The sequence below is a fragment of the Capronia epimyces genome (assembly GCF_000585565.1).
Source record: "Capronia epimyces CBS 606.96 chromosome Unknown aczIQ-supercont1.5, whole genome shotgun sequence".
Lineage (NCBI taxonomy): Eukaryota > Fungi > Ascomycota > Eurotiomycetes > Chaetothyriales > Herpotrichiellaceae > Capronia > Capronia epimyces.
In genome coordinates this window covers 1,074,575-1,097,603 of record NW_006912908.1, presented here as the reverse complement: position 1 = coordinate 1,097,603, position 23,029 = coordinate 1,074,575, and the positions used below count along the sequence as shown (strand labels likewise).

Here is a 23,029-nt window from a genome sequence, read left to right as displayed (position 1 = left end):
TCGGGGGCCGTGAGGGGCCGTGAGGGGCCCGAGGGGCCGGAGGGACCTGAGCGATCAGAATACTTGAGCATGTTCTGCCCAGTCCCAGTCCCACGGGATGCGTTGTAACAGCTCGAAAGGGACGAATGTCTCTTCCAGATATGGCTGTGCACGGGCAACGGCGCCATCGAACTCCTGTACATCATTGGTCTCCCGCGATTCCGGGCATACTGTAGGCCCGAGGAAGCGATCGATCTCTTCGACGTATGCGCGGAGTCTGCGGCCTGCCTCGGCGGCAGCCGAAAGGCAAGACGCGAGGTTTTCGAGTAGTTCCGACATGCAAAGCCTAATTAGACCAAGTTAGACACAGACACGACGCAAGAAGAGGGAGGTTGCAGTCGCACATGACGGTTCTCAAGTGCTGGTAGTCCGACCGGGGCAGTTCTTTCTTGATGAAGCTGCTTAGAATGTGACCAAACCCGGCGAGCTCTTGTAACTAAGGTAGACAGACAGTCTCAGCGTCAATGGAACAAGCAAGTCCGGATCCTAACCAGAACTCGAGGAAGGCCCTACCATTGCCAGGCCCATGGCTCGGAGGTACTCGAGAGGAATGGCCGATATCTCCTCGATCAACTCCAGGGCCGTTTCGCATGCCTTGTGGAATGTCATGTCGTTGGCGGTGAATGACAACATCCGCATGAGCTTGCTGTGTCAGCTGAAACATAATGTGTCTATGAGGTACACACAGGTTCGATCCTTACCTGATACGTGCATATGATATTCGCGGCCTGGAACCCACAGCGGTTCTGGCGAACGTCGCGTGAGATGCCACGAGCTCGCTTGAACCGACTGGGCAGATTGGACAGGGCCACGGCTAGCGGCATCAAAATCTTCTCCTGAGGGTCGTAGTCGAGGAGGAATGCCGTCGATAGACTCCTGTTCTCCTGGCTGGCCAACGTCCGCCCGGACTTGAAGTACGAGATGAGGTGCTCGATACCTCGATATATGTCTGTGATGAAATTCCACCCACTGAGCCACTCAGAGTCGGCAGCCGATTCCGTAAAATCTTGATCCGGCAGCATTGGATAAGAAATGGCAGATTGAAGCTCTGGACAGCGTACCGCATGTCCCAATACCAGAGATGTATGCACCTCGAGGCGATACATGTGCCAGTAGAGCCTTCTTCGTTCTTCCCTCTCAATGACAGATATGGAGCTGGGCCAGCGCCTTTCGTCATAGAATCCCGGTTCTGCAACAGCTCCATGGTAGAGGCCGAGGAACTGTTGCAGCAAAGGTGCATTCCCGCGTTCACGCGCGTTGAGGCATATAATTCCAACGGCCTGGAGGTATTCAAAATCCAGAGATTCACCAAAGTTGCCCGGAATAGCTGCGAGGGCTTCATCCAGATAGATGTTGGGATGCAGGTCCTCGTCAATATTTCGCGTGGAAAAAGTGGCACCGCTTGTGATTCGGTAGGCACTCAGCGCGCACATGGACATGAGCTTAGCGTAAGATGCTCGGCCGCGAGGCACATCGTTCCGGTGCCACCGTTCCATGAACAACTGCTCGTGAATGGTGATGGCCCTGGTTGAAGTTAGCAAGAACCCTTGGCAGCAGACGCGAGGCAACTACACTGGATATACAGATTCGAAGAAGTTGTCGAGTAGAATCTGTATCAGATCTCTCGACCCATGTTTGCTATCATCCAGGGTCCATAGCTTGTCAGGGGACTTCAGGTTGCGAGGTTTGGCACCTCGTTTGGCGGATACTCGATTCCATGTGCAAGACACTCCGAACTCAACACAGGTCAAGCACCGAGAGCCGTCAGCAGAAGACAATCTGCATCGGCGGCCCCTCCGATGACAAAAGTCGCAGGCTTTTATGGCACGCCTTTGCTTGACTGAACCCCCCGGGAGATCTGCCATAGGTTGACGGTCGTAAGGTGACAGTCGTACCTTGGAGACTTCCCGATCGCGATTGGGTCACTCTGCTCCCTTCGCTGTAGACAAGATCGGAAGGTCAGGAACTATGCATGTTCGAGTATCATGAGGCTGGCAGCGCAGGGGGCGGGACTGGAAGGGAGCGCGACAGGGGAGCCTTGCTTTGAGAGCCTTAGCTGTCTCAGTAGTTCAGCCTTGCGGTCGAACCGATAGAAGGACGGAGTATGTTACAGGGTTACATGTATGGTCGTAACAGAGTACGGAGGACTACAGACTCACTAATACAGAGTACTGTGTACCAAGTAGGACTAGCTCGCCAAGAGTGTTTATCTCCGGGCAGGAAAACTATTATGTCCGAGCAACATTTTCCTGCGCATGCTGGAGTTTCATGCTGCGTCCTGGTCAAACCACAACCACTGTGATTATACGCTGCCATACAGCGTAAGCCACCATGCCACGTCAAGCGCATGGAAGGCCCATCCAGGCCGGCAAAACAAACAAACCGGCTAAGAGACGAGCGGCCAAGAATCGCACGCTCAACGCCCTACAGATTGCAGAACAGGAAAATCTAGATGAAGTCAAAATCCCACAACACCGCCTGGGAACGATCGAGGACGATGACGAAGGGGCCCGAAGCCTAGAAGAAGCCGACGAAAGATCGTCGAAGAGGAGAAAAATCGATACCCCGGGCGAAGACGACTCTGCAGACGAGGGCTCAGATCCAGAGGGTCACAGGTGGCACGTTGGCGTCGATGAGGACGATGAAGACAGTGATATTGACAGCGAGGAAGCCTTTGGCGAGAGTGATGAAGAGCGCTTTGCAGATTTTACATTCCGTGGCAGTGCCGATACCACTGTCGGGCCGAAGAAGCGTCGCGCATCTCGAGACCTTGATCTGAATGACGGCGAGACTGGGGACCAATCAGGAGATGAAATTGACGACGATTTTGGAGAGGAAGGTGTTGACCTAGCCACTGCCTGGGACATGGATGATCAGGATGAGAAGGAGGCAGCAGAAAAGAAGAAGCAGAAATCCCGAAGACAGAGAGGGGGTGACACGGACGACGACGACGACGATTCTGGGTTGACATCGGCGTCCAGTGAGGAAGATTCCTCTCATGCCGATGACGACGAAGAGTCTCAGCTTTCCATCTCTGATGATGAGGGCGATCATTCAAGACTACAGAGTTTTGTCGAAGGACTCTCCAACGATCCTCAGGCAAAATCGCGTCGGCAACGCGACGTCCAGAGTTTGCCTGACAAGCCTTCTCAATTCGGCCTTAGCTCTACCAAGATCTCAGCTTCTGACCTGCTTCAATATCTGAAGGACCCGCGCCAAAGACAGTCCTTGAGAGTTTTGCAGAACAGCGAAGAAAAAGGGCATGAGATTTACAAAGGTGGCATTCCTGGAAAACTCGCTCCTCCTCTGGCAAAGAGGCAACAAGATCGCCTCGACCGAGAGGCTGCATACGAAGAGAGCAAAAAGGAGCTGGGCAAATGGATCGAAACGGTCAAGCGAAACCGACGAGCAGAGCACATATCTTTTCCCCTGGAGGACCCTGCTGCTGTTGCTGCGCCGGGCCGTAAAAAGCTCGGTCCGACGTCTCAATCACAACCAATGACCTCTCTAGAGTCAACAATTCAATCGATCATGATCGAAAGTGGGATGCTGTCCCAGGATCATCGTTCAGCAGACGATCAGGAACAAGCCTATGAGGATCTTCAAGAGAAGCGAATACCGCTAGAAGAAGTTCAAGCTAGGCGAGCAGAACTCCGGCGAGTCCGCGAGCTGATGTTTCGCGAGGAGATACGAGCAAAGCGGATAAAGAAGATCAAGAGCAAGGCGTATCGTCGCGTCCACCGCAAAGAGCGTGAAAAGGCAACTCTTGAAAATAGGACTCTGCTGGAAGCACAGGGTTTGATCAACTCGGATGAAGAACAAGAGCGGAATGACCGTCGTCGGGCTGAAGAACGCATGGGTGCGCGTCACCGAGAGAGCAAATGGGCCAAGAGTGTCAAAGTTACCGGGAGAGCGGCATGGGATGAGGATGCTCGACATGGAGTGACTGATCTTGCCCGGCGGGACGAGGAACTTCGCAGACGCATCGAAGGCAAAGCCAACCGCGGCTCCGAAGAACCAGAGTCGGAGTCAGATGATTCCGATCGATTCTCCGGGACGGATGATGAGAGGCAGTGGCTGCAGAATGAGCTCGATGACATCGACCATCCTGAACCGGAATCCACCGAAACACGCCTCAGCGCAATGGCCTTTATGAAGAGAGCAGAGGCGGCGAGGAAGGCTGCTAATGAAGAAGAGGTCAAGAGCCTCAGACGCAGCCTGCGCGAGGAACATGATAACTCTGCAGAGGAAGCGGAATCCGAGGATGATTTACCCTTTGGGCGTCAAAAGTTTGGTTTGCAAGGTACAAAGGAAGAACCGAGACGCGAAGTCACTGTTCAGAAGAGCGAGTTTGAAGAACGCGAGTCGGATGCTGAGCTCGATATGGCAGACGAGCAGGGTGTAGGCCGAGACTCGGTAGCTGACCATGCGACTTTGAAGACGACGATGCCCAGAGCAGATTCGACTCGAACATCAAAGCAGAGCCAGGCTGGCAGACAGGCGCAAGGTGGGGAGGTTGGGCTCAGGGGTCCCGGGAAGACAGCCACGGAGAGTGTATCTCGCAACCCGGGGAAGCTACAGAAAACGAAGTCCAAGGCGGCCGAGCTCGAGCTCCAAGATTATACCAGCCCATCAGAGTCGGAAGATGAGCAAGACACCAAGTCTGCCCTTGCTCGTGCCATCTTTGCCGGTCCTGAGGAGTTGGAGCAAGACTTTGCCAAGGAGAAAAAGGAGACGGTTGAGGAAGAGGGTGATCAGATCATCGACAACAGTCTTCCAGGCTGGGGAAGCTGGACAGGTGATGGTGTCAGCAAGAAGGCCCAGAAAAGGGCCAAGGGCCGTTTCCTGACTACGATCAAGGGCGTCGCAGAAGACAAGCGGCAAGACGCCAAGTTGGAGCGCGTGATCATCAACGAGAAGCGCGTGAAGAAGAACAGCAAGTATCTGGCCAGTGAGCTGCCCCATCCCTTCGAAACACGGCAGCAGTACGAAAGATCACTTCGCCTTCCTCTAGGCCCCGAATGGACCACGAAGAGCACGTTCCAGGATGGAACAAAGCCACGGGTCCTGATGAAACAGGGCATCATCCGCCCCATGGCACGACCTTTGGTATAACTTGACAGGAAGTCTGCCGGCTCGGTTGCTCGGCGATCTGACTTGAGATGACAGGGACAGGGTTAACCCTGGCTGGCTGAAAGAAGGATTCGTGTTGCTACACAATGTACAGAGCCGTGATGTCCATAGTACTTGGTGTAACTCTCCAACACATATGCAGGCCGTGAATGAACAACGCGCATATCAGTATTTCGAGACAGGCCTCTCAGCCTCTGTCATTGGCGTTGTTGTTGTTCATCTTGTCCACTGAGGTAGCTCTCTTCCATCCCGCCATGCTTGTGACTCTTCCGTGTGTGCAATCCCTACCCCGGTGGCTAGTGGCTCACTGGCAGAGCTATTGAGGTGCGTAATGTCGAACATGGACCGTTGATCGGCGACATGCAGATGCGATCGAATACCCCGGACGAGCATCAACCAAGCAGCACCGTGCTGGCGGCTTAAGGCGACTGTAGAGACACCGGGGACGTTAGTCACACCACACACTGCAACCCCAAACCCACCTCAACAATGAACCCATCCTCCCGTTCACCATCCTCCGTCTTCGAACCTCCTCATCACGCAACGACCAGCTGCACCAGCTGCACGGTGATTCTCCTGGGCGATGAAGCTTGTTTGACGTTGCCAACGTGACCGGATCGACTGACTGACGTGGTAGTGACAGAGCCGGCCGGTGCACTGGACACCTGCTGCCGCTGCCTCGCCTGGCCAGCTTAGAGCACCACACCACACGCACACACTTCATCCTCTCACTCCTCGACCTGCACCTGCCTGTCTTGCGTCGCGTTGGCCAGTCCATGAAAGATGGAAGTTGCAAGGCTGACGGGAAGAGCGGCGGAGGGCTCCTGGAGGGAGGAGCCATGGGTGGCCAGTTCATGCGCAGGAATAAAATACAATGCTTTGAACCATCTCAACCTAGCTGACACCGACAATCCGCGTTCATCTTCCTCGAAACCTCTATTCGATATACCGCTTTTCATCATTTATCCTCTTATTCCTACTCATCAAAGCTACTCTCTTGACATTCCCTTGTATTCCTGATCAACGCCACGCCGGTCAAGTCTCGCTCTACCACGCAGCCTCCCTCGAGCTCGAGCCTCCGGCCGACAGACACACGGATCACCATCCTCGCCGTGCATGTTGGCGCCAAAGTCCACAGGTCTTGCTCTGGTACGCTTTGAACGACGCCCTCTTCCAGGCTCCTCTCTGCCCTGCACTAGCTCAATCTGGAAGTCTGTTGTCTCTTGATGTTCATCCGTCCATCAGCCTCCGGTGGACGTTTGATATAAAAGTGTTCCTGGAGCTTGTTTCCGCCATTACACCAGATATTGAACTCGCTCACAAACCTCCACCTCTTGACTGTCTCCATCTCTCTGTCCTCAAACGCTTTGATCCTTTGGGAACCAGAACTATTTCCGAATCAATCACAACGGACTCAGAGATCTTCCCAGTGTTCATTGATCTCGCCTCTTACTATTTCCGAATCAACCTCAACGGACTTAGCAGTTGAGAGATCTTCCCAGTGTCCATCGATCTCGCCGCTTACCATTTCCGAAAACTCTCCCTTCCCATATGATTGGCTAAATACCAATTCAAAATTCCTTTCTCCTGCTTTACTACCATGCAAACAACATGGGCCCCGATTTTGCTAACAATTTCACAGGCATTCCTCGCTGGAGCTTTACCTGCCCCTCGGATATTTGGTCAGTTGGACATCCCTGAACCCGATCTGAAGGGCAAGACCACAGCAACTTGCTAACATGGGCTTTTCTCACTCTAGCTGTTGGTGGACACTCCTTCACAGACGGACCTCCCTTCTCGACCTCGTTTCCTAACGGCAATCCTTTTTCCAACACTTTGGTACATTGGAATTGGGTACCAAGATCGACGGCCCCGACCACAGGAGTTTCCCCCTCTTCATCTGGAAGTTCGAACTCGGACAATGGAGTGGCAACTACCGGCACAGACGTTCCAACATACATGTCTACTATCACTTTCGTGGATCCCCACCTGAGTATTCAGACAGTTACCGTTACCAGCCTGTCATCTACCCAAAACCCAACCGTGACTTCTGCTAGTCAGAGCTTCCCAGACACAACCGGGGTAAGTCATATTCCTCCTTCCCACGGCTAGCTGCTGACGGATCTAGACCCTCATTTCTACACTGGAGACCGGTGGAAACCCTCCAGTCCAGCCATTCCCAACTAGCGTTCCAACCATTTCTTCAGCGACGTTGCAGCCTCTTAATAGTACTGTCCCCTTTGGCAATGAGACAGCTACGGGCCCGCGGAGCACTGTGACGGAGACCATAACACTGCCATTGACAACCTTCGAGACGGTGGTAGTCACACACACAGTTACCACTGTGCCTGTCCAGACAACCGCTCTGCTCACTTCTGTCACAGTCGTCAATACTACGATTACCTCTAATGGAACGGCCATCACTACATCGTCTGCAGGGACAACGGTTGTGACATCGACAGGAAGTACCTTAGTCGAAACAACTTTCTCCGCGTCTTCGACCATCACCGGAACTGTGGCCACAACCATTACCACCGGTGGCTCTCTGACGAACCTTCCCACTGCCACTTCTGACTGTCTGCTGAGTATGGGCTGTTATGGGCAGGACATATTTCAGCCTATTGCACTTGGTCAACCTCCGTCCAATATTGAGCAACGAAGTGGTCATCCTGTTCCCCGGCTAGGAGTCAGCAACTCCACAGGACCACTGGAAACCAACAAATTTTACCAGAACTTCGTCCTGGGCTCCCAGGGAGACCCGAGCTTTGTCATGCCATACTCATTGACGTGGAGCCAAGGTAGTGGCAACGCCCAGAGCTGGGGCATGGCTATCTCTCATGTAGATGGCAGCCAGAAAGTCTTTGGTCCAGCAAATACCGCTATCCCCGGCTCTCCAAACTCCTATTATATCAATCCGCTAGGCATTCAGTCACTCATCCTATCAGCGAGCGAGTTTGGTTCGAGCACCCTTTTGACGTCGGATTCCTTGCTGCCATTCTCTGCAAACATTCATCTTCAGCCATCCGCAGGCTCGTCTTCGGTACTCACTTTGCCAGTGGTTCAAGGAATGGGCTTCGTCACCGGTCAGTATGCCAATCTTCAGCCGGCGTTGCAGAGCAGTGTTTTCTTCCGAAACGTTGCTGCCGCTGGAGAGCCCAAACCTGGCGTATTCAAGTACAAGGTCACTTTAGAGGACGGAAAGGTCTGGCTTATCTATGCTATTCCGACAAACGGTGTCGCTCCAAATTTTCAACTCATCTCCAGTACCCTGCTTGAGGGCATTTCCAACTGGTATGGCGACATTCAAATCGCAAAGCTTCCCGATGCCAGCTTCGAATCGATCTACGACGAAGCAGCTGGCGCATACCCGACGGCGGGACATATCAGCGGGTATGCACATGATGCCAAAGCTCAATATAGCCTCTCGTGGAGCAAAGCTGGTGCATATTCAAGCAATGCCACCCTCCTCATGTTCTCTTTGCCTCATCACGTCGACTCATTTGACTCTACTACCCGCGGAAATGTCACGGAGATGCAGCTTCAGACAACCACCAAAGGCAATGCCACCGCAGTGGTCGCGGACTATTGGGTGTTGGAAGAGGACGAAATGCCCACCACTCTTGACTTTAGCCCTTGGAGACCCGGGAACACTACTCAGAGTTTGGTTGCATTGTCTTCGGTAGCGATCTCCGCTATTCAAAGTGTTGCTGCCATAGAAGCCTCTCAAAACATGTCTGCCCAGACCAACCTCAACAGCATGTACTACAGTGGAAAAGCTCTCAGCAAGTTTGCAACGCTTGTCTACACCATGCACGACCTTGCCGATCAGCAGGATCTCGCCAAATCCGCTTTGCTCGAGCTGGAGAGTTGCTTCGAAGTTTTTTCCAGCAACCAGCAACAGTATCCTCTAATTTATGATACCGACTGGAAAGGTGTGGTATCGTCGGCAAGCTATGTTACCGGTGACTCGGGTGAGGACTTTGGCAACTCCTACTACAACGACCATCATTTCCACTATGGCTACTTCTTACACGCAGCTGCCATCATCGGCTATCTCGATCCGACCTGGCTCGTTGAGAACCAGGATTACATCAATACTCTCGCCCGGGACGTTTCAAATCCCAGCTCGCTAGATCAATACTTTCCGGTGTTCCGATCATTTGACTGGTATCATGGTCACTCTTGGGCCAAAGGGCTTTTCGAGTCGGGCGACGGGAAGGATGAAGAGTCATCTTCTGAAGATGCCATGTTTGCCTATGGTCTCAAAATGTGGGGCAAGACAATCGGCGACGCCTCGATGGAAGCTCGTGGCAACCTGATGCTGTCTGTCCTTGCACGCAGTCTGCAGAGTTATTTCTTGATGACATCCGACAACGTCAACCAGCCAGCGGAATTCATTGACAACAAAGTGACAGGGATTATGTTCGAGAACAAGGTAGACCATGTCACCTATTTCGGCACTGACCTGAGCTACATTGAAGGGTATGTTGATGCGCCTATTGCACCTTTCTTCGACCGCTGACATGTGCAGGATTCACATGATTCCAATTATGCCTTTCTCGACGTTGACACGAACACGTAAGTCCATTGAACTGTTGAATGTGAAGGTGTGCTCTGCTAACCCTTTCTCAGCGCAATTTGTGGAGGAGGAGTGGACAGCCTACTTTGCGGATGGTGCGGTAAGGCAAGCATCAGACATTTCAGGGGGCTGGAAAGGTAATGACCCTAGTGCCTTGAATGAAATTGGGGCGGACACTGACAAGTTTCAGGTATCGTATATGCAAACTTGGCGATAATTAACCCAACAGCAGCATACAACTTCTTCACGCAGTCTGATTTCGACGCGAGTTGGATTGATGGCGGCGCCTCTCGAACGTGGTACATTGCACTCAGCGCCATGCTCGGAGGAGTTTCCTGATCAAAAGACTGGAAGTGATGATTGACGACCTTTTCCCTTTGATTTCAGCATAGCGACAGACGGATTAGCGGGATAGGGCCATGGCACGGCATTAATGGGACGAGACGGAACAACAGGGAACGGAGTCCTGGCATGGACTGGATCAGAGGCAGACCGTGACTGTCGGTTTGTTCGATACCCCTATAGCGTTTGGCAGTTAATACCTATGAGCCTAAACACTCTGCAACCTTGTAGTGCCTCGAATGTGGTTGACGAACTCGGTTCCGATGATGCTCCTCAGGTCGGCCAGCCAGACAGAGGATATGGGACATGACCAACAGCTCCAACGGAGATGAGAAAGAGTTGGTCCACAAGATCTTCGTATGTGATTCCACTTGGACGGGGATCTGCACAGCAGGCTTGACGGTATGGAGTGCCACGGCGGCGGCCATGGTGGCCCAGTAGGTGACCGTGAGTGAGGATGTCGTCGCCGGGATGCCGGTGAGAGGCAAGAAATTGGGGGATTTCGACCTCGTTGGCAGCCGGGGCAGCTGAAAGGCCCTGGCAGGATTTGAGGAGTTAATTCGAGGGTTTGTGAAGTTAGTGATTGATTGAATGCACGCACGCCGAAGGAAGGTGAGGCCAAGAAGCCTTTGTAGCGACTCATCCTTGTATTGATATCTATCCAGAAGAGTAAGGACGACGTACTAAACAAGAGAAGCCCATAAGGGGAACTTGGAGGAAAGCTGACTCCTTCCCATTTCCAGCCGCTTATACAAGTGGTACTCCTCCTCACGAAGACAGCGGCCCCATGGGCATCCCTGAACACCCCCGCAGCACTGCTCGACGAGGACGGGCGTGAGAATGATACAAATCAGACGTCGGGAGAACGGTACCTAACTTGGCATTCTCATCAGCTGGGCGGCCGCCTCTGAGGCCGCCGTAGCCTCGGGTACACCTGAAGCAGCCATCGGGCGGCAACGGTGGCACGGGTCGCTCCCCGCGAGTGCCAGACATTCCTGGTATATCACGCCAGGGACTCATGCCATCATCGTTCTATACCCTCGCTAGAGCCGGGGTTGAGCGGGTGGAAGTGGTTCGCTGGTGTCTGGGCGATCGCCATTGTAAAGCCACAGAGCAGATCTGGACGATCACCCGAACAACAGATCCTGTTGTCTTTGACTTGAATTCTTGGGCATACTGTCATCGATTTCATCTTGCCACTGCCCGTCATCCCAACGGAACACGATTCCAGTCTCCGACGTTTCTGGCCCGGCGATCCTGACCCTGGTCAAGGGTGTTTGCATAAGCACGGAGCGCGCTAGTATACGGCGTAGCAGTCGGACAGTCAGCTTATGGGGGCGGCCATTTACGGCATCTTTTGCCCGGGATCCAGGTTGAGGGCCGACGAGGATCAACGACGATTGTTTCGTGGCCGCCTCTCGCTCTTCGTCCTCCTGGGCCACACATGCTCGAGGCCGTCGGGGGATGGGTGCCGGGAAGTTGGAACCCCCGCTTACAAGGTCGTACAGCTCCTTGTACTCTGGTTCTGGGAGAGGGGGGAGTGTGGCTTTGAGGTTCTGCAGGTACCACTTGTGCTTCAAATTCTTGTATCTTCTCTCCGGAAGCGGATTGCCCCAGGTCGTCTTCTCGGGTGGTGAGAAGCGCATCTTGACCTTGTACTTGTTGCTGGCCCGATCAAATCGATGCTGATGTTCAGCTTGGCTGGCAAGAAGGGCTTGCATTAGAGGAGGCGGATTCCATCCTTTTGAATATTTCGCCAAGGGACCGTCATCAGTCGGTGATGCGTCAGGCTTAGATGTCTCGTCGGCCTTTGTCTGAGGGGGTGCGGCTATGAATCTTTCCAGGAGCTGATGCCGTCGTGGGCCGGTACGACCATAGGTCAGACGAAAGACCTTCTCTAAAGGCCCTATGTATCCTTCATTGGCGCGCCTCAGGGTCGAATGAACCTTTCGCCCGCGGTGCAGCAGTTTGACTTGTTTTGGGAAGTCGATCTCCCTGCCTGTATTTGTTCTACCGAGTGTGTAGTTCGGCAGCCATCGTCGAAAGGACTCGGTGACGTGGGCCTTCATGTATGAGCGACATCGCGGGAGAGGCAGGTAGGTGCATTCCCTGAGAAGGGCACGATACAGGTGGACTGGGTTTGTGGTCATTCCATGCCAACGCAGACGGTCGGTTGGTCGGTCGACTACAGAAGAAGATGGTGCTTGGTGTGTGGTGTGTGGGAATCACAATCAGACTCGAGCTTCACAGGTTGTAGTGAAGTCACAAAATTCAGGGCGAGAAACGCGCTAGTGAAAAGAGCAGCCAGAGACGCGACAACCGGCCTCCCCGCTCTCGCCCACGACACGACACGACCACGACGTGATCTGATCAAATCACCAGTTCCGTGTATGGTCTGCATGTGAGCAAAGCCATTGTCCAACGGCCCGTTTGTTGACAATACTGGTCGGGTCTAATCGCAACCTCAGTGCATGCAGCCTTGGTGTCTGTGAATTGCCTCTGCCGCCATCACCGCACCCCCTGGCCTGGCGCTATCGACCTCACCTGCGTCCACTTCCTCCACTTCGCTAATCGGTTTTCGCAACATCCAACCTTTCTCGACCGTGCACCGCCCACAGCCACAGTTACCGTGGACCGCAGTTGTGTTTGTCGCATTTGTTCATCAACAACGTCCACGATCGTATCACTGAACGGCTCTCACATCTGGGAGGAGAGGACCGGGCCGGCCGATTGACCAGAGAAACTACATGGTTCCTTTCCCCTGATTGCAATCCACCCCGACCGCGCAACTGCGCCCGATCATGCCCTGACTCGGGATATACTTTCTTGACCACACAATCTCGTCTGGCGGTCTCTCCGTCGAGTATACAAAACAACCATGATGGCATCGGGCGGCATCGAGACAGGAGTCTATGCGCAAGCACCCCCGTCATTCCCTCAACATGGTCACTCGAGTTCGATGAACGCTTCTTTCTCTCAAGCACCTCCTCCGATGAATGCTTACGAAGCTCACTCTGTCGCTTCGACGCCTGCACCGACGCCGCCACCACCTCGGTCTGCTTCGGACCACCATCAACCGCAGCAGCCGCAGCCGCAACAGCAACAGCAGATGGCATACAACATGAATGGTGGGGCCCCGATGGTCAATGGGGGCATGATGGCTGCTCCCAACACATTTGCTGGGTATCAGGATGCAAATGTCTATGCGCAACCGAATTTTTATGCCAACGGAGTTAGGCCACAGATCTATACTGTTAGTTGCTCTGCCTCCGTCTTAGGACTCCGGACCCCCTTCGCTAACGAGCTGCTAGGCCGTCTACTCCAACGTGTCTGTCTTTGAGATGGAAGTCAACGGCATTGCTGTAATGCGACGCCGAAACGACTCGTGGTTGAATGCGACGCAGATCCTGAAGGTCGCTGGAGTAGACAAGGGCAAAAGAACAAAGGTCTTGGAGAAAGAAATCACGGGCGAACATGAAAAGGTCCAGGGCGGCTATGGGAAGTACCAAGGCACCTGGGTCGGCTACCAGCGTGGCCGGGAGTTTGCCAGGCAGTACGGAGTAGAGCATATTCTGCTGCCACTCTTCGAGTACGATCTCGCCTCTGACGGGATGCCGGGTATGACACAAGGAATGGAGACACCCACCAAGGAGCAAGCCATGGCTGCCCAGCGAAAGAGACTATACGGCGGTGACGGTCGACCGCTTCCGCAGTCGTCAGGAGGCACGTTCTTCAAGAGCATGTCCAGCACAGCTGCAAACGCGATACACGCCTTGAACCGAACGCGGCTAGACTCCCCCAGTCAAATAGATGGACGACGATCAATGGGGCCGCGACGACAATCTCAGTCGTTCAACTATAGTCAGGACTCGATGTATGGACAAGGGCCAAGTCAACAGAGCATGCCTAGCATGACCTCGCAAGACAGCTTTGGCACAAACGGGGCCATCATGAGCCAGGGAGCGAGCTTTGCGGATTTTGGAAATGCTGATATTCAAGAGCCTCCACGAAAACGCATTCGGCCCTCGCCGCAGTCCTCTTTTCTCGGTGGTCCTTATGACGGACAAATGGAGTTGGCTCTTGCCGATGGTGCTCCAACCGAACCCAACGCTTCGTTCTTCTCCCAGTCAAGCCAATCGTTCATGCCGCCCGATCTGCTCTCCTATGGACTCGAACCTCTTCCACACCCTTCCGGACCACAGGAGGAACAAAAGAAGGAACTATTACTCGATCTCTTCATCGATCCCGGCCGGACGGACTTTGACGACCACCCAGCATTTCTTCGACTCAGTGGCGACGAATTTGAACTTCCCATTGATGGCTCCTGCAACACTGCGTTGCATTGGGCAGCCACGCTGGCACGGATCGCTCTAGTGCGCAAATTGTTACAAAAGGGCTTCAACATGAGACGGGCCAACAGTGGAGGGGAAACCGCATTGATAGCGGCGTGTCAAGCACGAAACAACCTCGACCACAACAGTTTTCCCGCTCTTTTGCAGCTTCTCGGACCGAGCATCGAGGTCAGAGATCGACGTGGCCGGACCCTCCTTCATCATATCGCTGTCTCATCAGCCATGAAAGGGAGAGCAGCCGTTGGGAAATACTACCTCGAATCATTGCTCGAATATGTCATCCGACAGGGTCCTACCCCGATACACCCGGCCTCCATGTCGTTTGACGGGGCGAACGGGGTCAACCCCCAGAGCCAGGGCAATGCATTAACCCTGGGGAGTTTTATGGATAATATTGTCAACGCACAAGACAAGGCGGGAGATACCGCACTGAACCTCGCCGCACGAACCAGCACGACCACGATTATCGATCAACTGATCGAGGTTGGCGCTGATCCTAATATTTCCAACCGTGGAGGCTTGGCTCCTGTCGACTTTGGAGTCGGGCTGCATGTGAACAGTCAGATGATGGACCAAAGCATGCAGATGTTCGATCCCTCTGTAGCGGCGGCCAGCTCGCCTCAGAAATCCTTTGAAGAGGCTCAGGAAGGAATAATCACATGTAAGTCTGTTGGGTTATGGAGAGCATGAATGAATGGGCTAACCGCAAACAGCATTACGCGACATTCTGTCACAATCAGAAGCCGACTTCGCCACAGAACTTAAAGAGAAAAACGAGGTTCTCGACAAAACCAACGCAGCTTTGAAAGAATCTGGAGCCTCATTGGCGGAAGAACGACGAAAACTTGAGGAGGCGCGAGGTAAAGTTCGAGAGAAAGAAGAGCTGGAACAGAAGATCAACAATCTACGGCAAGCCACAGGCCAATATCGGACTGAGTTGAGCGGAACGGACCCACCGACGACGATTCAGGACCACGTTGCCGTCGGAGAAGCTGACAAGGGACTTGACCTCGACGGTCAGCTACCTCTTGTGGCAGACCTGTTCCCTGATGGCGACGTAGACCCGGGCAACATGTCATTATTGACCCAGGAGCAAGCCAATTTCCTGGCGAGCCTGGAACGAGCGGAGGTCATGTCTGGCCGAGCGCAGGTCTATCAGCGACACAACGCACAACTTGAACAGATGGCAAAGACGCTCAAGGCACGCAGTGGAGAACTCGAAGAACGATACAAGAAGATTGTGAGCTTGTGTACAGGGGCGGATGAAGACAAGGTGGAAGGGTTGTTAGATAACCTGGTGCAGGCAGTGATCAGTGAGCAGAAGGAGATGAGTGACAACTCGCAGCTGGGGCGGGTCCGTGAGTTTCTGAGGTTAGTCCAAGGGTCAGGGAACTGAGCTGTACGAAGAGATCAGTTCATCAACTGGCTGATTCGTCGACTGCTCCGCGTGACGAGATGAGATGAGCTGAGATGAAACGAGACGAGACTGCCGGTGTCTACATGGGGTTGAGCCAGGAGAGAATGCAGGCTATGGTGCTCAGAAGACGAACGCGATTCTTGAATTGCATAGCCAGGTGTGCAAGCCATCCATCATGAGTGTATGTATAGCTATCCAATAATGCGAATGATTAATTCTCGCGTGACCAGGCCAATCCACCTCAAGTCAGCCTCGTCAGACTGACGCGTGCGGTGTACCGGACGAGCGAGCGGAGCGTATTGATCCCCGCGGGTAAACAGAATTAGATGCTAGATAGTAGATACCCCAGCAGTAGGTGTGGTTAACAATACTGTCAAGGAGGATGGATGTACTCCGTACAGGCAGATTGCGACTTGTTGGCGGTTGGATATCCGGAGTACATACTGTAGGTACATACGGAGTACTCCCTACAGCAGAACAGTATGGAGCACAGAGTTCCCATACATAGAAAGGGCGGCATGGTTGTAACAAGACCTTGGCTGGGCGGCTGAGTGAAGAGCAACCAGCGCCAACGGATTCCATGTGGGCATCGCACTACGTAATAGTTGGCGTTTCAACTGCTTCAGATCGGGGCGTCGGCAGCAGCTATGATAGGCATGTACACTACGGAGTAGGCTTAGGATGCCGCCTAGAGCGGCCGCCCTTGAACCGCGATAGGCGGCAGCTCCTGCTGGGTCCGACAACTGCAAGCCCCTGAGGTGGCGGTTTACAGTAAGGGCTCCCAAGGCCTTAGGCTTAGGGTCCGCCTAAGGAGCCCCTGTCGGCGGTGGCTCCTAAGGCTCAAGGCTTGCCCTGACTGGCTGCTAGACATGCCCCTCATTACCACAATTGACACAGCAGGTTCTCGACGCCTCCTTTCGTGTTTCTTCTCTGCATTGGCAGGGCGCCAAACCTTCACCAAACCATCAGTCAAGCCATCGACGTCGCTGCTCCCTCTCCAGCCAGTCGGATATCGTGCTCGTGGCTTCTCCCTTCTCCTGCTTCCGGTTCGCTACACGCCATTGTCGCGCATTCGTTTCCAAGGCAAAAGGCTGTTGTGTTGCTAACCACCCCTCTCCAGCTCCTGACCAAGCTCGCTCGCTGTCTGTTACGCGTCGGGACGTCCGATCATACCACACCGGCGAATGCGTGCAGGGAGAAAGAGAAAGAGAAAGAGGGAGCAGATACGGGAGAAATGTCCGAGAGACGAAGAAGGCAATGGCTCGTGCTCCAGTGCTACGTACAGAATAGTACGGATGGACAGCAGTCATAGCATCTGAGCATCCACCCTGGATCGACCTCGTCTAACCCCCTGTCTCTGCCTCTCCACCACACCGGCGGTCAGCGATTCGCCGCCTCTCCATCTCCTTTTGCTCGCGCTCCAACGGTCTGCGACCGAGACTTTTCGGCTTCGACCTCCCACTTGACTGTTTCGGAGAGCGTGTTGGAATGTTTCATGCCCAATCCACCCCTTGGGTTGGACTCACCGACTCCACGGCCTCGGTTGGTCGATTAACACGACAGACCGTGTCTTGTGCCGTGTCGAACCCCTCTCTGGCCACGGGGCTCTGCGACGGTAAGTGTTTTAATACGGGCCCGATCCTGCTCCATGGGCCACGAGCTTCGAGCAGCACTCAGACCACGTTCCTTTGCACAGGCCTCTCTCTGCCCCTTCTCTCTTTTCTAGCTTGATCTCCTCTCTTTCTGTGCTCGTGGGCAGGTTCCTCTATTCTTCCCATCGAGCTTCACATTCTTTGGCGATCGCTGGCCGTGCCGACATTCCTTTGTGCGCAAGCAGTGCTTGACCTCACCACCGGTCTCGACGACCTATTCGAACATTTTGGACCCGACGATACAACCAGTCACTATCGAACAAGATGCATCTCTCGACCGTCATTGCATCAGCTGTGCTCTTGTTGGCGGAAGCCAATGTCATTTCCGCCAAAGCGATCATGCATATGCCGGGCGCACTGAGGAGGCGGCATCATCTGGGGCATATGGAGAAAACGGCCGATCGAATTCTTCGTCGAGAACCGCAATCCAACTCGCTTCTCTCGGTGGCCGCGCCAACCAACACCACCAACCAAACTATTGCCGCAGCCTGTGTCAGTTCTTTGAGCAAACTCACCTCGGTCGACAATGATGCTGGGCTCGCTGCTTGCTACAATGTCATGCAGTTTGATTCCAAGCAAGGCGCCTTTGAGGCAGATCTCCGACTTTACCAGATGTTCGACCCGTCTGGAAGTTTTGCCGGCCTCTCTGTCAACGATATCATGCTCAGTGTTACATACCCGGCCAGCACCATGTTCCAGTCACTGACCAAGCGAAAGAAGCGGGATGTTGTGGAACGACAATCTGCCGCCGTGTCTGAGGTGCAACAGTATACTCTGTTTGGCACGTTCCAGAAGAACCTGGATCTAAGCAAACTCAATGACACTCAAATCATGTCGCTGATGCTTCCGGACGTCAAGCTCAACGCCGTCAACTCGTCACAAACCCCCATCACCGCCAACGTGACCGCCGCCGACGGAGCTTGGTTCGTGGTGGGCCAGTTCAGTGGCGAATTCAAGAATAGCCTGGTCGGCCCGACCGTTGCAACTGCGGCCATGGCCGTCGCCGCCCCTTTTGTACTTCCAGGAGTGACTCTGGGAATTTTCCCTACTGGATTGATCATCACTTGTGCCTGGACTGTTTTGTTCTTTTTGGCGTACGGATTCGGGACCCTTGGTCGCATCAAGTACAGAGACGTCTATAGAAAGAGAAAGGCCGCTCAGGCTGGTCGGACGGGCAAGAGAATATAAAAAAGAAACGGCCAGGAAAAGACCGACCTGACCTAGGATTTAAACGGATGGGACTGCTAGTTTTAGAGCCTTTGAACGATACCCTCACTCGCTTGGAATGCTGGAATGCTGGATGTTTGGCATGGCGTGTGTATGTACGAATGAACGAATAGCGATAGCGATGTTGAATGGGGATTTTGAGAGTCCATTCGAATTGAGAGACTTGAACTGAAGACTGACACTGTGCTGGTTGTATGCGTACATGGCCACTGACTGGTGACACGGCGTTTGTGAATCGCGTCGCCGGCACGTGACCGGTCGAGAATTTTCAAACTTGGGGCCAGTCAAACCCTACGACTACGAACGACTGCGACTGCGACTGCGACTGCGACGATGATGCTGTTGATTTCCGCCTTGGTTCGATCTGGGCGGTTCATGTCATGACCACTCGCTTCTCTGCTCCCTGAGCCACCGGGTCGTTGTGTCGCACGGGCGTCTCCCAGGCTTGTATGCATAGCACATACAGTACCCTGTTAGGTGCCTGTAATGCGTCCTGACTGTCTCTGCCCGGGTGGTCCAAACTGACGTTGACATTGACATGGAACATCTTTTCCCGTATCCCAAGATGGGGTCTTCCTTTCTGGACATCCTCCATGATCCTCTGACCCGGAAGCTCCTAGGATTCGACGCTGTCCACGCGGAGCAAACTCCATTCGTCGGCGGTGTCACCTCAAGGCTGAAATTCCTCCTCCACGACGCTACCAACCATCTCTCGTTCCTCAAACTCGGATATACCGCGCTTGAGGCATTTCTGCAAGCGAACGTCACCGGTCCGCCGCTCGACTTCGATCCCGAAGAGGCTCTTTTCCCCGTAACATACCGCAACGAGAGTCTCCCGTCACTCAAAGAGGCACTCTTCGAATCTCTCTCGGTCGATGGCAGTCGGCCCTATCCTTTGACTCCACACATCGAACTGTTTTGGCTGGCAAAGGTCATCCTGTCCAATCCCACCCTTGCCGACGAAGGCTTCAATGGCCGGAGGGCACGCATCAGAGTCAACTTCTGGCACCAGAAACTCCTGTCGGAGCCGTCACCCTCTCTCCGCGACATCATCTACTCGGATGCTGACATTCTTGAGCGCCAGCTCACATCGCGTGTTGCCTCCCACAGCGCAGCTGCGGAAGAACACTTTGTCGAGTTTCTGGTCGAACGAGCCACCATACGCACGTACTATGGAGACGACGCCCTTGCCAGAACAGATCTTGCCAGGGCGGCTACCACGCGGCGTTTCCAATTCGCTGTAACAGGCGTGCTGGGCAAGCGCACCAAGTTCCAAGACCGAGATATAAGTCAGCTGGTTGTGCTGGCCAAAAGTACAGGGCATGAGCATGATTCAGAAGCCCCCAGTACTCGCGAACCTACTAACCCCACGGGCGGCCATGAGCACTCCTCAGCCCAACCAAGCAAACCCGAGAATGTTCCTCTCAACGATGACACTTTGCTCGAGCAAATTCACTTCACATCCGAGTCCACATCGACAGCACCTGTGTCGGAAGAGGCCATGACGCACGTGGTTACCAGCTCTTCATTGCCTCCTCAATTGGCCTCCCTCGACCCGTCCAACCAACCTCTGCTGTCTCCAATTGACAGCGTTATCCTCCTCGCCACTGCAACTAGCATCTCCAATACATCCCCTGACGACGGTCTCCTACGAGAAGAGACACTGCCCTACGCAACCCGAGTACTTGAAGGCGGCTCGTCAAACTGGCAGGTCTACACCCAAGCTCTACTGGTCAGAAGCCGCATCGAAGGATACAGGTCTCGCACTACAGAGAGAGGACTGTTGCAGCTACAAGCGCTCGTCGATCAGGTCATTGCCGAAACATCCGTATCAGCATCCCCAGCTTCGACATCCGAGCCACCGCAGTCTGTACCACCCTCCACATTCCTCCCGAAGCCCAAAGCCTCCGAATCCGCATCTGTTGCCGAACGTTTGAGGTACATTTACCAACTATCTCCGCCCTTGCGGTGGGAGCTAGAAGCCGAGCTCGCTGCTCGCTGGACTCATATGGGCGGGCTCAAAACCGCGTTGGAGATCTATGAGCGGTTGCAGATGCAAGCAGAAATTGCACTCTGTCTTGCCGCGACAGACCGAGAGCAAGAGGCCATCGAATTACTTCGAGGTCTACTGTTTGAGGAACCCGCGAAGGAAGAGAAGGCTTCGTCGTCTTCGATAGCGACATTGAAACTCCGTTCCCAGTCCCCCGCCGACTCACCTCGTCTTCTCTGCATTCTGGGCGACATCACCGGTCTACCGTCCTACTACACTCTGGCGTGGAATGTCTCGTCGAACAGATATGCCCGCGCTCAACGCTCCCTGGGGCGACACTTCACCAAGAAGCGCGACTTTAACGCCGCAGCAGAGGCATACACGCTGGCACTGGGCATATCCCGCCTCGATCGCGCCAGCTGGTTCGCTCTGGGCTGCATCCAGCTCGAGTTGCAAGAGTATCAAGGCGCAACCGAATCCTTTACACGCTGTATCCAGCTCGAAGATCAAGACGGCGAAGCATGGTCGAATCTGGCAGTGGCATTGCTGAGACTCCCCAAGCCGGTGGCAGAGACACGTGGGTCCGAGTCCAATGGAGACGGCACGGACACGACTACAGGTCAACCCACTGCCGATCAGACTGGCGTAACCGGAGTAGCGGAGGATGAGGAGGAACAATCCGACGCTCTCCTATCTCGAACCAGCGTCGATCCCTACCAGCACATCCGAGAGGCTCTGCGCGCCCTACGGCGTGCCGCCACGCTAAAACGCGACGACGCACGTATATGGGACAATTACCTCACCGTGGCGGCGAGTATCCCGCCGAGCGCAGGGACGCCATGGAACGAAGTAGTCCAGGCTTTAGGGCGAGTGATTGAACTGAGAGGGAAGAAGGAAGGAGAAAATGCCGTCGATTTGGGCATTTTGAGGGTTCTAACCGAGTACATCACTCGTGAGTGGGTGTATCCTACCTCTTCTCTGGCGTCTGAGGAAGCCGATGACCAAGGACATGGAGCCGAGCCTGAATCTGTATCACAGTCGGCGACGGCGACAGCGACAGCGACAGCGACGGCAGCAGAGAAGCCTGAAACACAACCGACCTCAGCGTCCGCCGCTCCAGACTCGGGCCCCGCAAAGCTGCCGTATCTCGCACGATCCTTCCTCGCGCTCATCGACACACAAGTCGCGCCGCTCGCAACTTCATCGCCGCCGCTGTACGATCTGCTGTGCTCGATATCCGAGTGGCGCGCCCGACCCAGCCAGGCTCTGCAGTACGCGGAAAAGGCGTGGCGCGCACACCTGACGAGCGTGTCTGCCGCCGAAACCTTCGACCAGGTCAGCGCATCACAGTGGGCCAGCGTCGTCGACAAGACCATCTGGCTGATCCAGCGATACCGAGACCTCGGCCCGCGCGAGCGAGAACGCACTGGCGGCCAGGTCGAGCCCAAATGGCGCTTCAAGGCGAAAAGCGCGGCCAGGAGGGTGCTGGGCCGCGGGAAGCAGTGGGAGGAGACGGACGCGTGGGCCAGGCTCAAGAATGAGATGGATGCCCTGAATGAATGAGTACAGAGTACTGTTACATACATACATACCGTACGCTTGTGGTTATGTGCGTAGCGCCGCAGCGCCGCTGGGCATAGGGTACTTATTGTGCAGGTAGTCTGTACATAGGGTACTTATTGGACAGTGTAGTCTGTGCATAGGGAGGGTACTAGGTACTTACTGTACAGTATAGTCTGTGCATAGGGAGGGTACTTATTGTGCAATATGGTCTGTGAAATACCCAATGGTGAAAAGTACTGTATGACAATGTACTGTATGTATCTGGACCTACCACCACTCACACTGCCTGCCATGCCGGGTCTTCATCAAAAGGAAAAGGAGCTACTTACTGTAAGAGAACAGACAACGCATGCATGCATGATATTGACTACGTACGTATGATTACTGACAGACAATGAGGCAAGTAGGCCCCTTTCGCTTTTCACTCCCCGCTCCCCACTCCGATCCCTTTCTTCTTGGATAGTTGGTATTCCATTCGAACCGTCACAATCCCTTTCTTCTTGGATAGTTGGTATTCCATTCGAACGGACACAATCCCTTTCTTCTTGGATAGTTGGTATCCCATTCGAACGCTGTGTCGGTGTCTGTACACTACTATGTCCGTCCGACCGACCGTCCGTATCGACATGGACATGGACATGGACATGGACATGGACATAGACAGACGCACCAACATGGACAGACGCACCAACATGGACAGACGCACCAACATGGACAGACGCACCAACATGGACA

The 23,029-nt window shown here is 54.1% G+C and overlaps 7 protein-coding genes across 7 annotated transcripts; 5 read left to right on the top strand and 2 right to left on the bottom strand.

The window, feature by feature from the left end:
- Window positions 1-54: 54 nt before the first annotated feature.
- On the bottom strand, window positions 55-1,478 carry A1O3_06324 (uncharacterized protein; the record flags this gene model as incomplete). Its single annotated transcript, XM_007736444.1, has 4 exons — window positions 55-325; window positions 384-475; window positions 553-681; window positions 741-1,478. 4 exons carry the CDS (start codon window positions 1,476-1,478, stop codon window positions 55-57), a joined length of 1,230 nt encoding a protein of 409 aa, XP_007734634.1.
- An 892-nt stretch (window positions 1,479-2,370) lies between these two features.
- A1O3_06323 (uncharacterized protein) lies at window positions 2,371-5,154 on the top strand (the record flags this gene model as incomplete). The annotated part of the gene is made up of 1 exon (XM_007736443.1): window positions 2,371-5,154. One exon carries the CDS (start codon window positions 2,371-2,373, stop codon window positions 5,152-5,154), a length of 2,784 nt encoding a protein of 927 aa, XP_007734633.1.
- Window positions 5,155-7,131: 1,977 nt separating this feature from the next.
- A1O3_06322 (endo-1,3(4)-beta-glucanase) lies at window positions 7,132-10,090 on the top strand (the record flags this gene model as incomplete). Its single annotated transcript, XM_007736442.1, has 5 exons — window positions 7,132-7,254; window positions 7,301-9,654; window positions 9,704-9,750; window positions 9,805-9,888; window positions 9,942-10,090. 5 exons carry the CDS (start codon window positions 7,132-7,134, stop codon window positions 10,088-10,090), a joined length of 2,757 nt encoding a protein of 918 aa, XP_007734632.1.
- Window positions 10,091-11,220: 1,130 nt separating this feature from the next.
- A1O3_06321 (uncharacterized protein) lies at window positions 11,221-12,243 on the bottom strand (the record flags this gene model as incomplete). The annotated part of the gene is made up of 1 exon (XM_007736441.1): window positions 11,221-12,243. One exon carries the CDS (start codon window positions 12,241-12,243, stop codon window positions 11,221-11,223), a length of 1,023 nt encoding a protein of 340 aa, XP_007734631.1.
- Window positions 12,244-12,974: 731 nt separating this feature from the next.
- On the top strand, window positions 12,975-15,841 carry A1O3_06320 (uncharacterized protein; the record flags this gene model as incomplete). The annotated part of the gene is made up of 3 exons (XM_007736440.1): window positions 12,975-13,346; window positions 13,405-15,106; window positions 15,159-15,841. 3 exons carry the CDS (start codon window positions 12,975-12,977, stop codon window positions 15,839-15,841), a joined length of 2,757 nt encoding a protein of 918 aa, XP_007734630.1.
- A 1,937-nt stretch (window positions 15,842-17,778) lies between these two features.
- Window positions 17,779-18,702, top strand: A1O3_06319 (uncharacterized protein; the record flags this gene model as incomplete). Its single annotated transcript, XM_007736439.1, has 1 exon — window positions 17,779-18,702. The coding sequence occupies one exon, from the start codon at window positions 17,779-17,781 to the stop codon at window positions 18,700-18,702; it is 924 nt and encodes a 307-aa protein (XP_007734629.1).
- Window positions 18,703-19,306: 604 nt separating this feature from the next.
- Window positions 19,307-22,294, top strand: A1O3_06318 (uncharacterized protein; the record flags this gene model as incomplete). Its single annotated transcript, XM_007736438.1, has 2 exons — window positions 19,307-21,760; window positions 21,812-22,294. The coding sequence occupies 2 exons, from the start codon at window positions 19,307-19,309 to the stop codon at window positions 22,292-22,294; spliced, it is 2,937 nt and encodes a 978-aa protein (XP_007734628.1).
- Window positions 22,295-23,029: the final 735 nt, after the last annotated feature.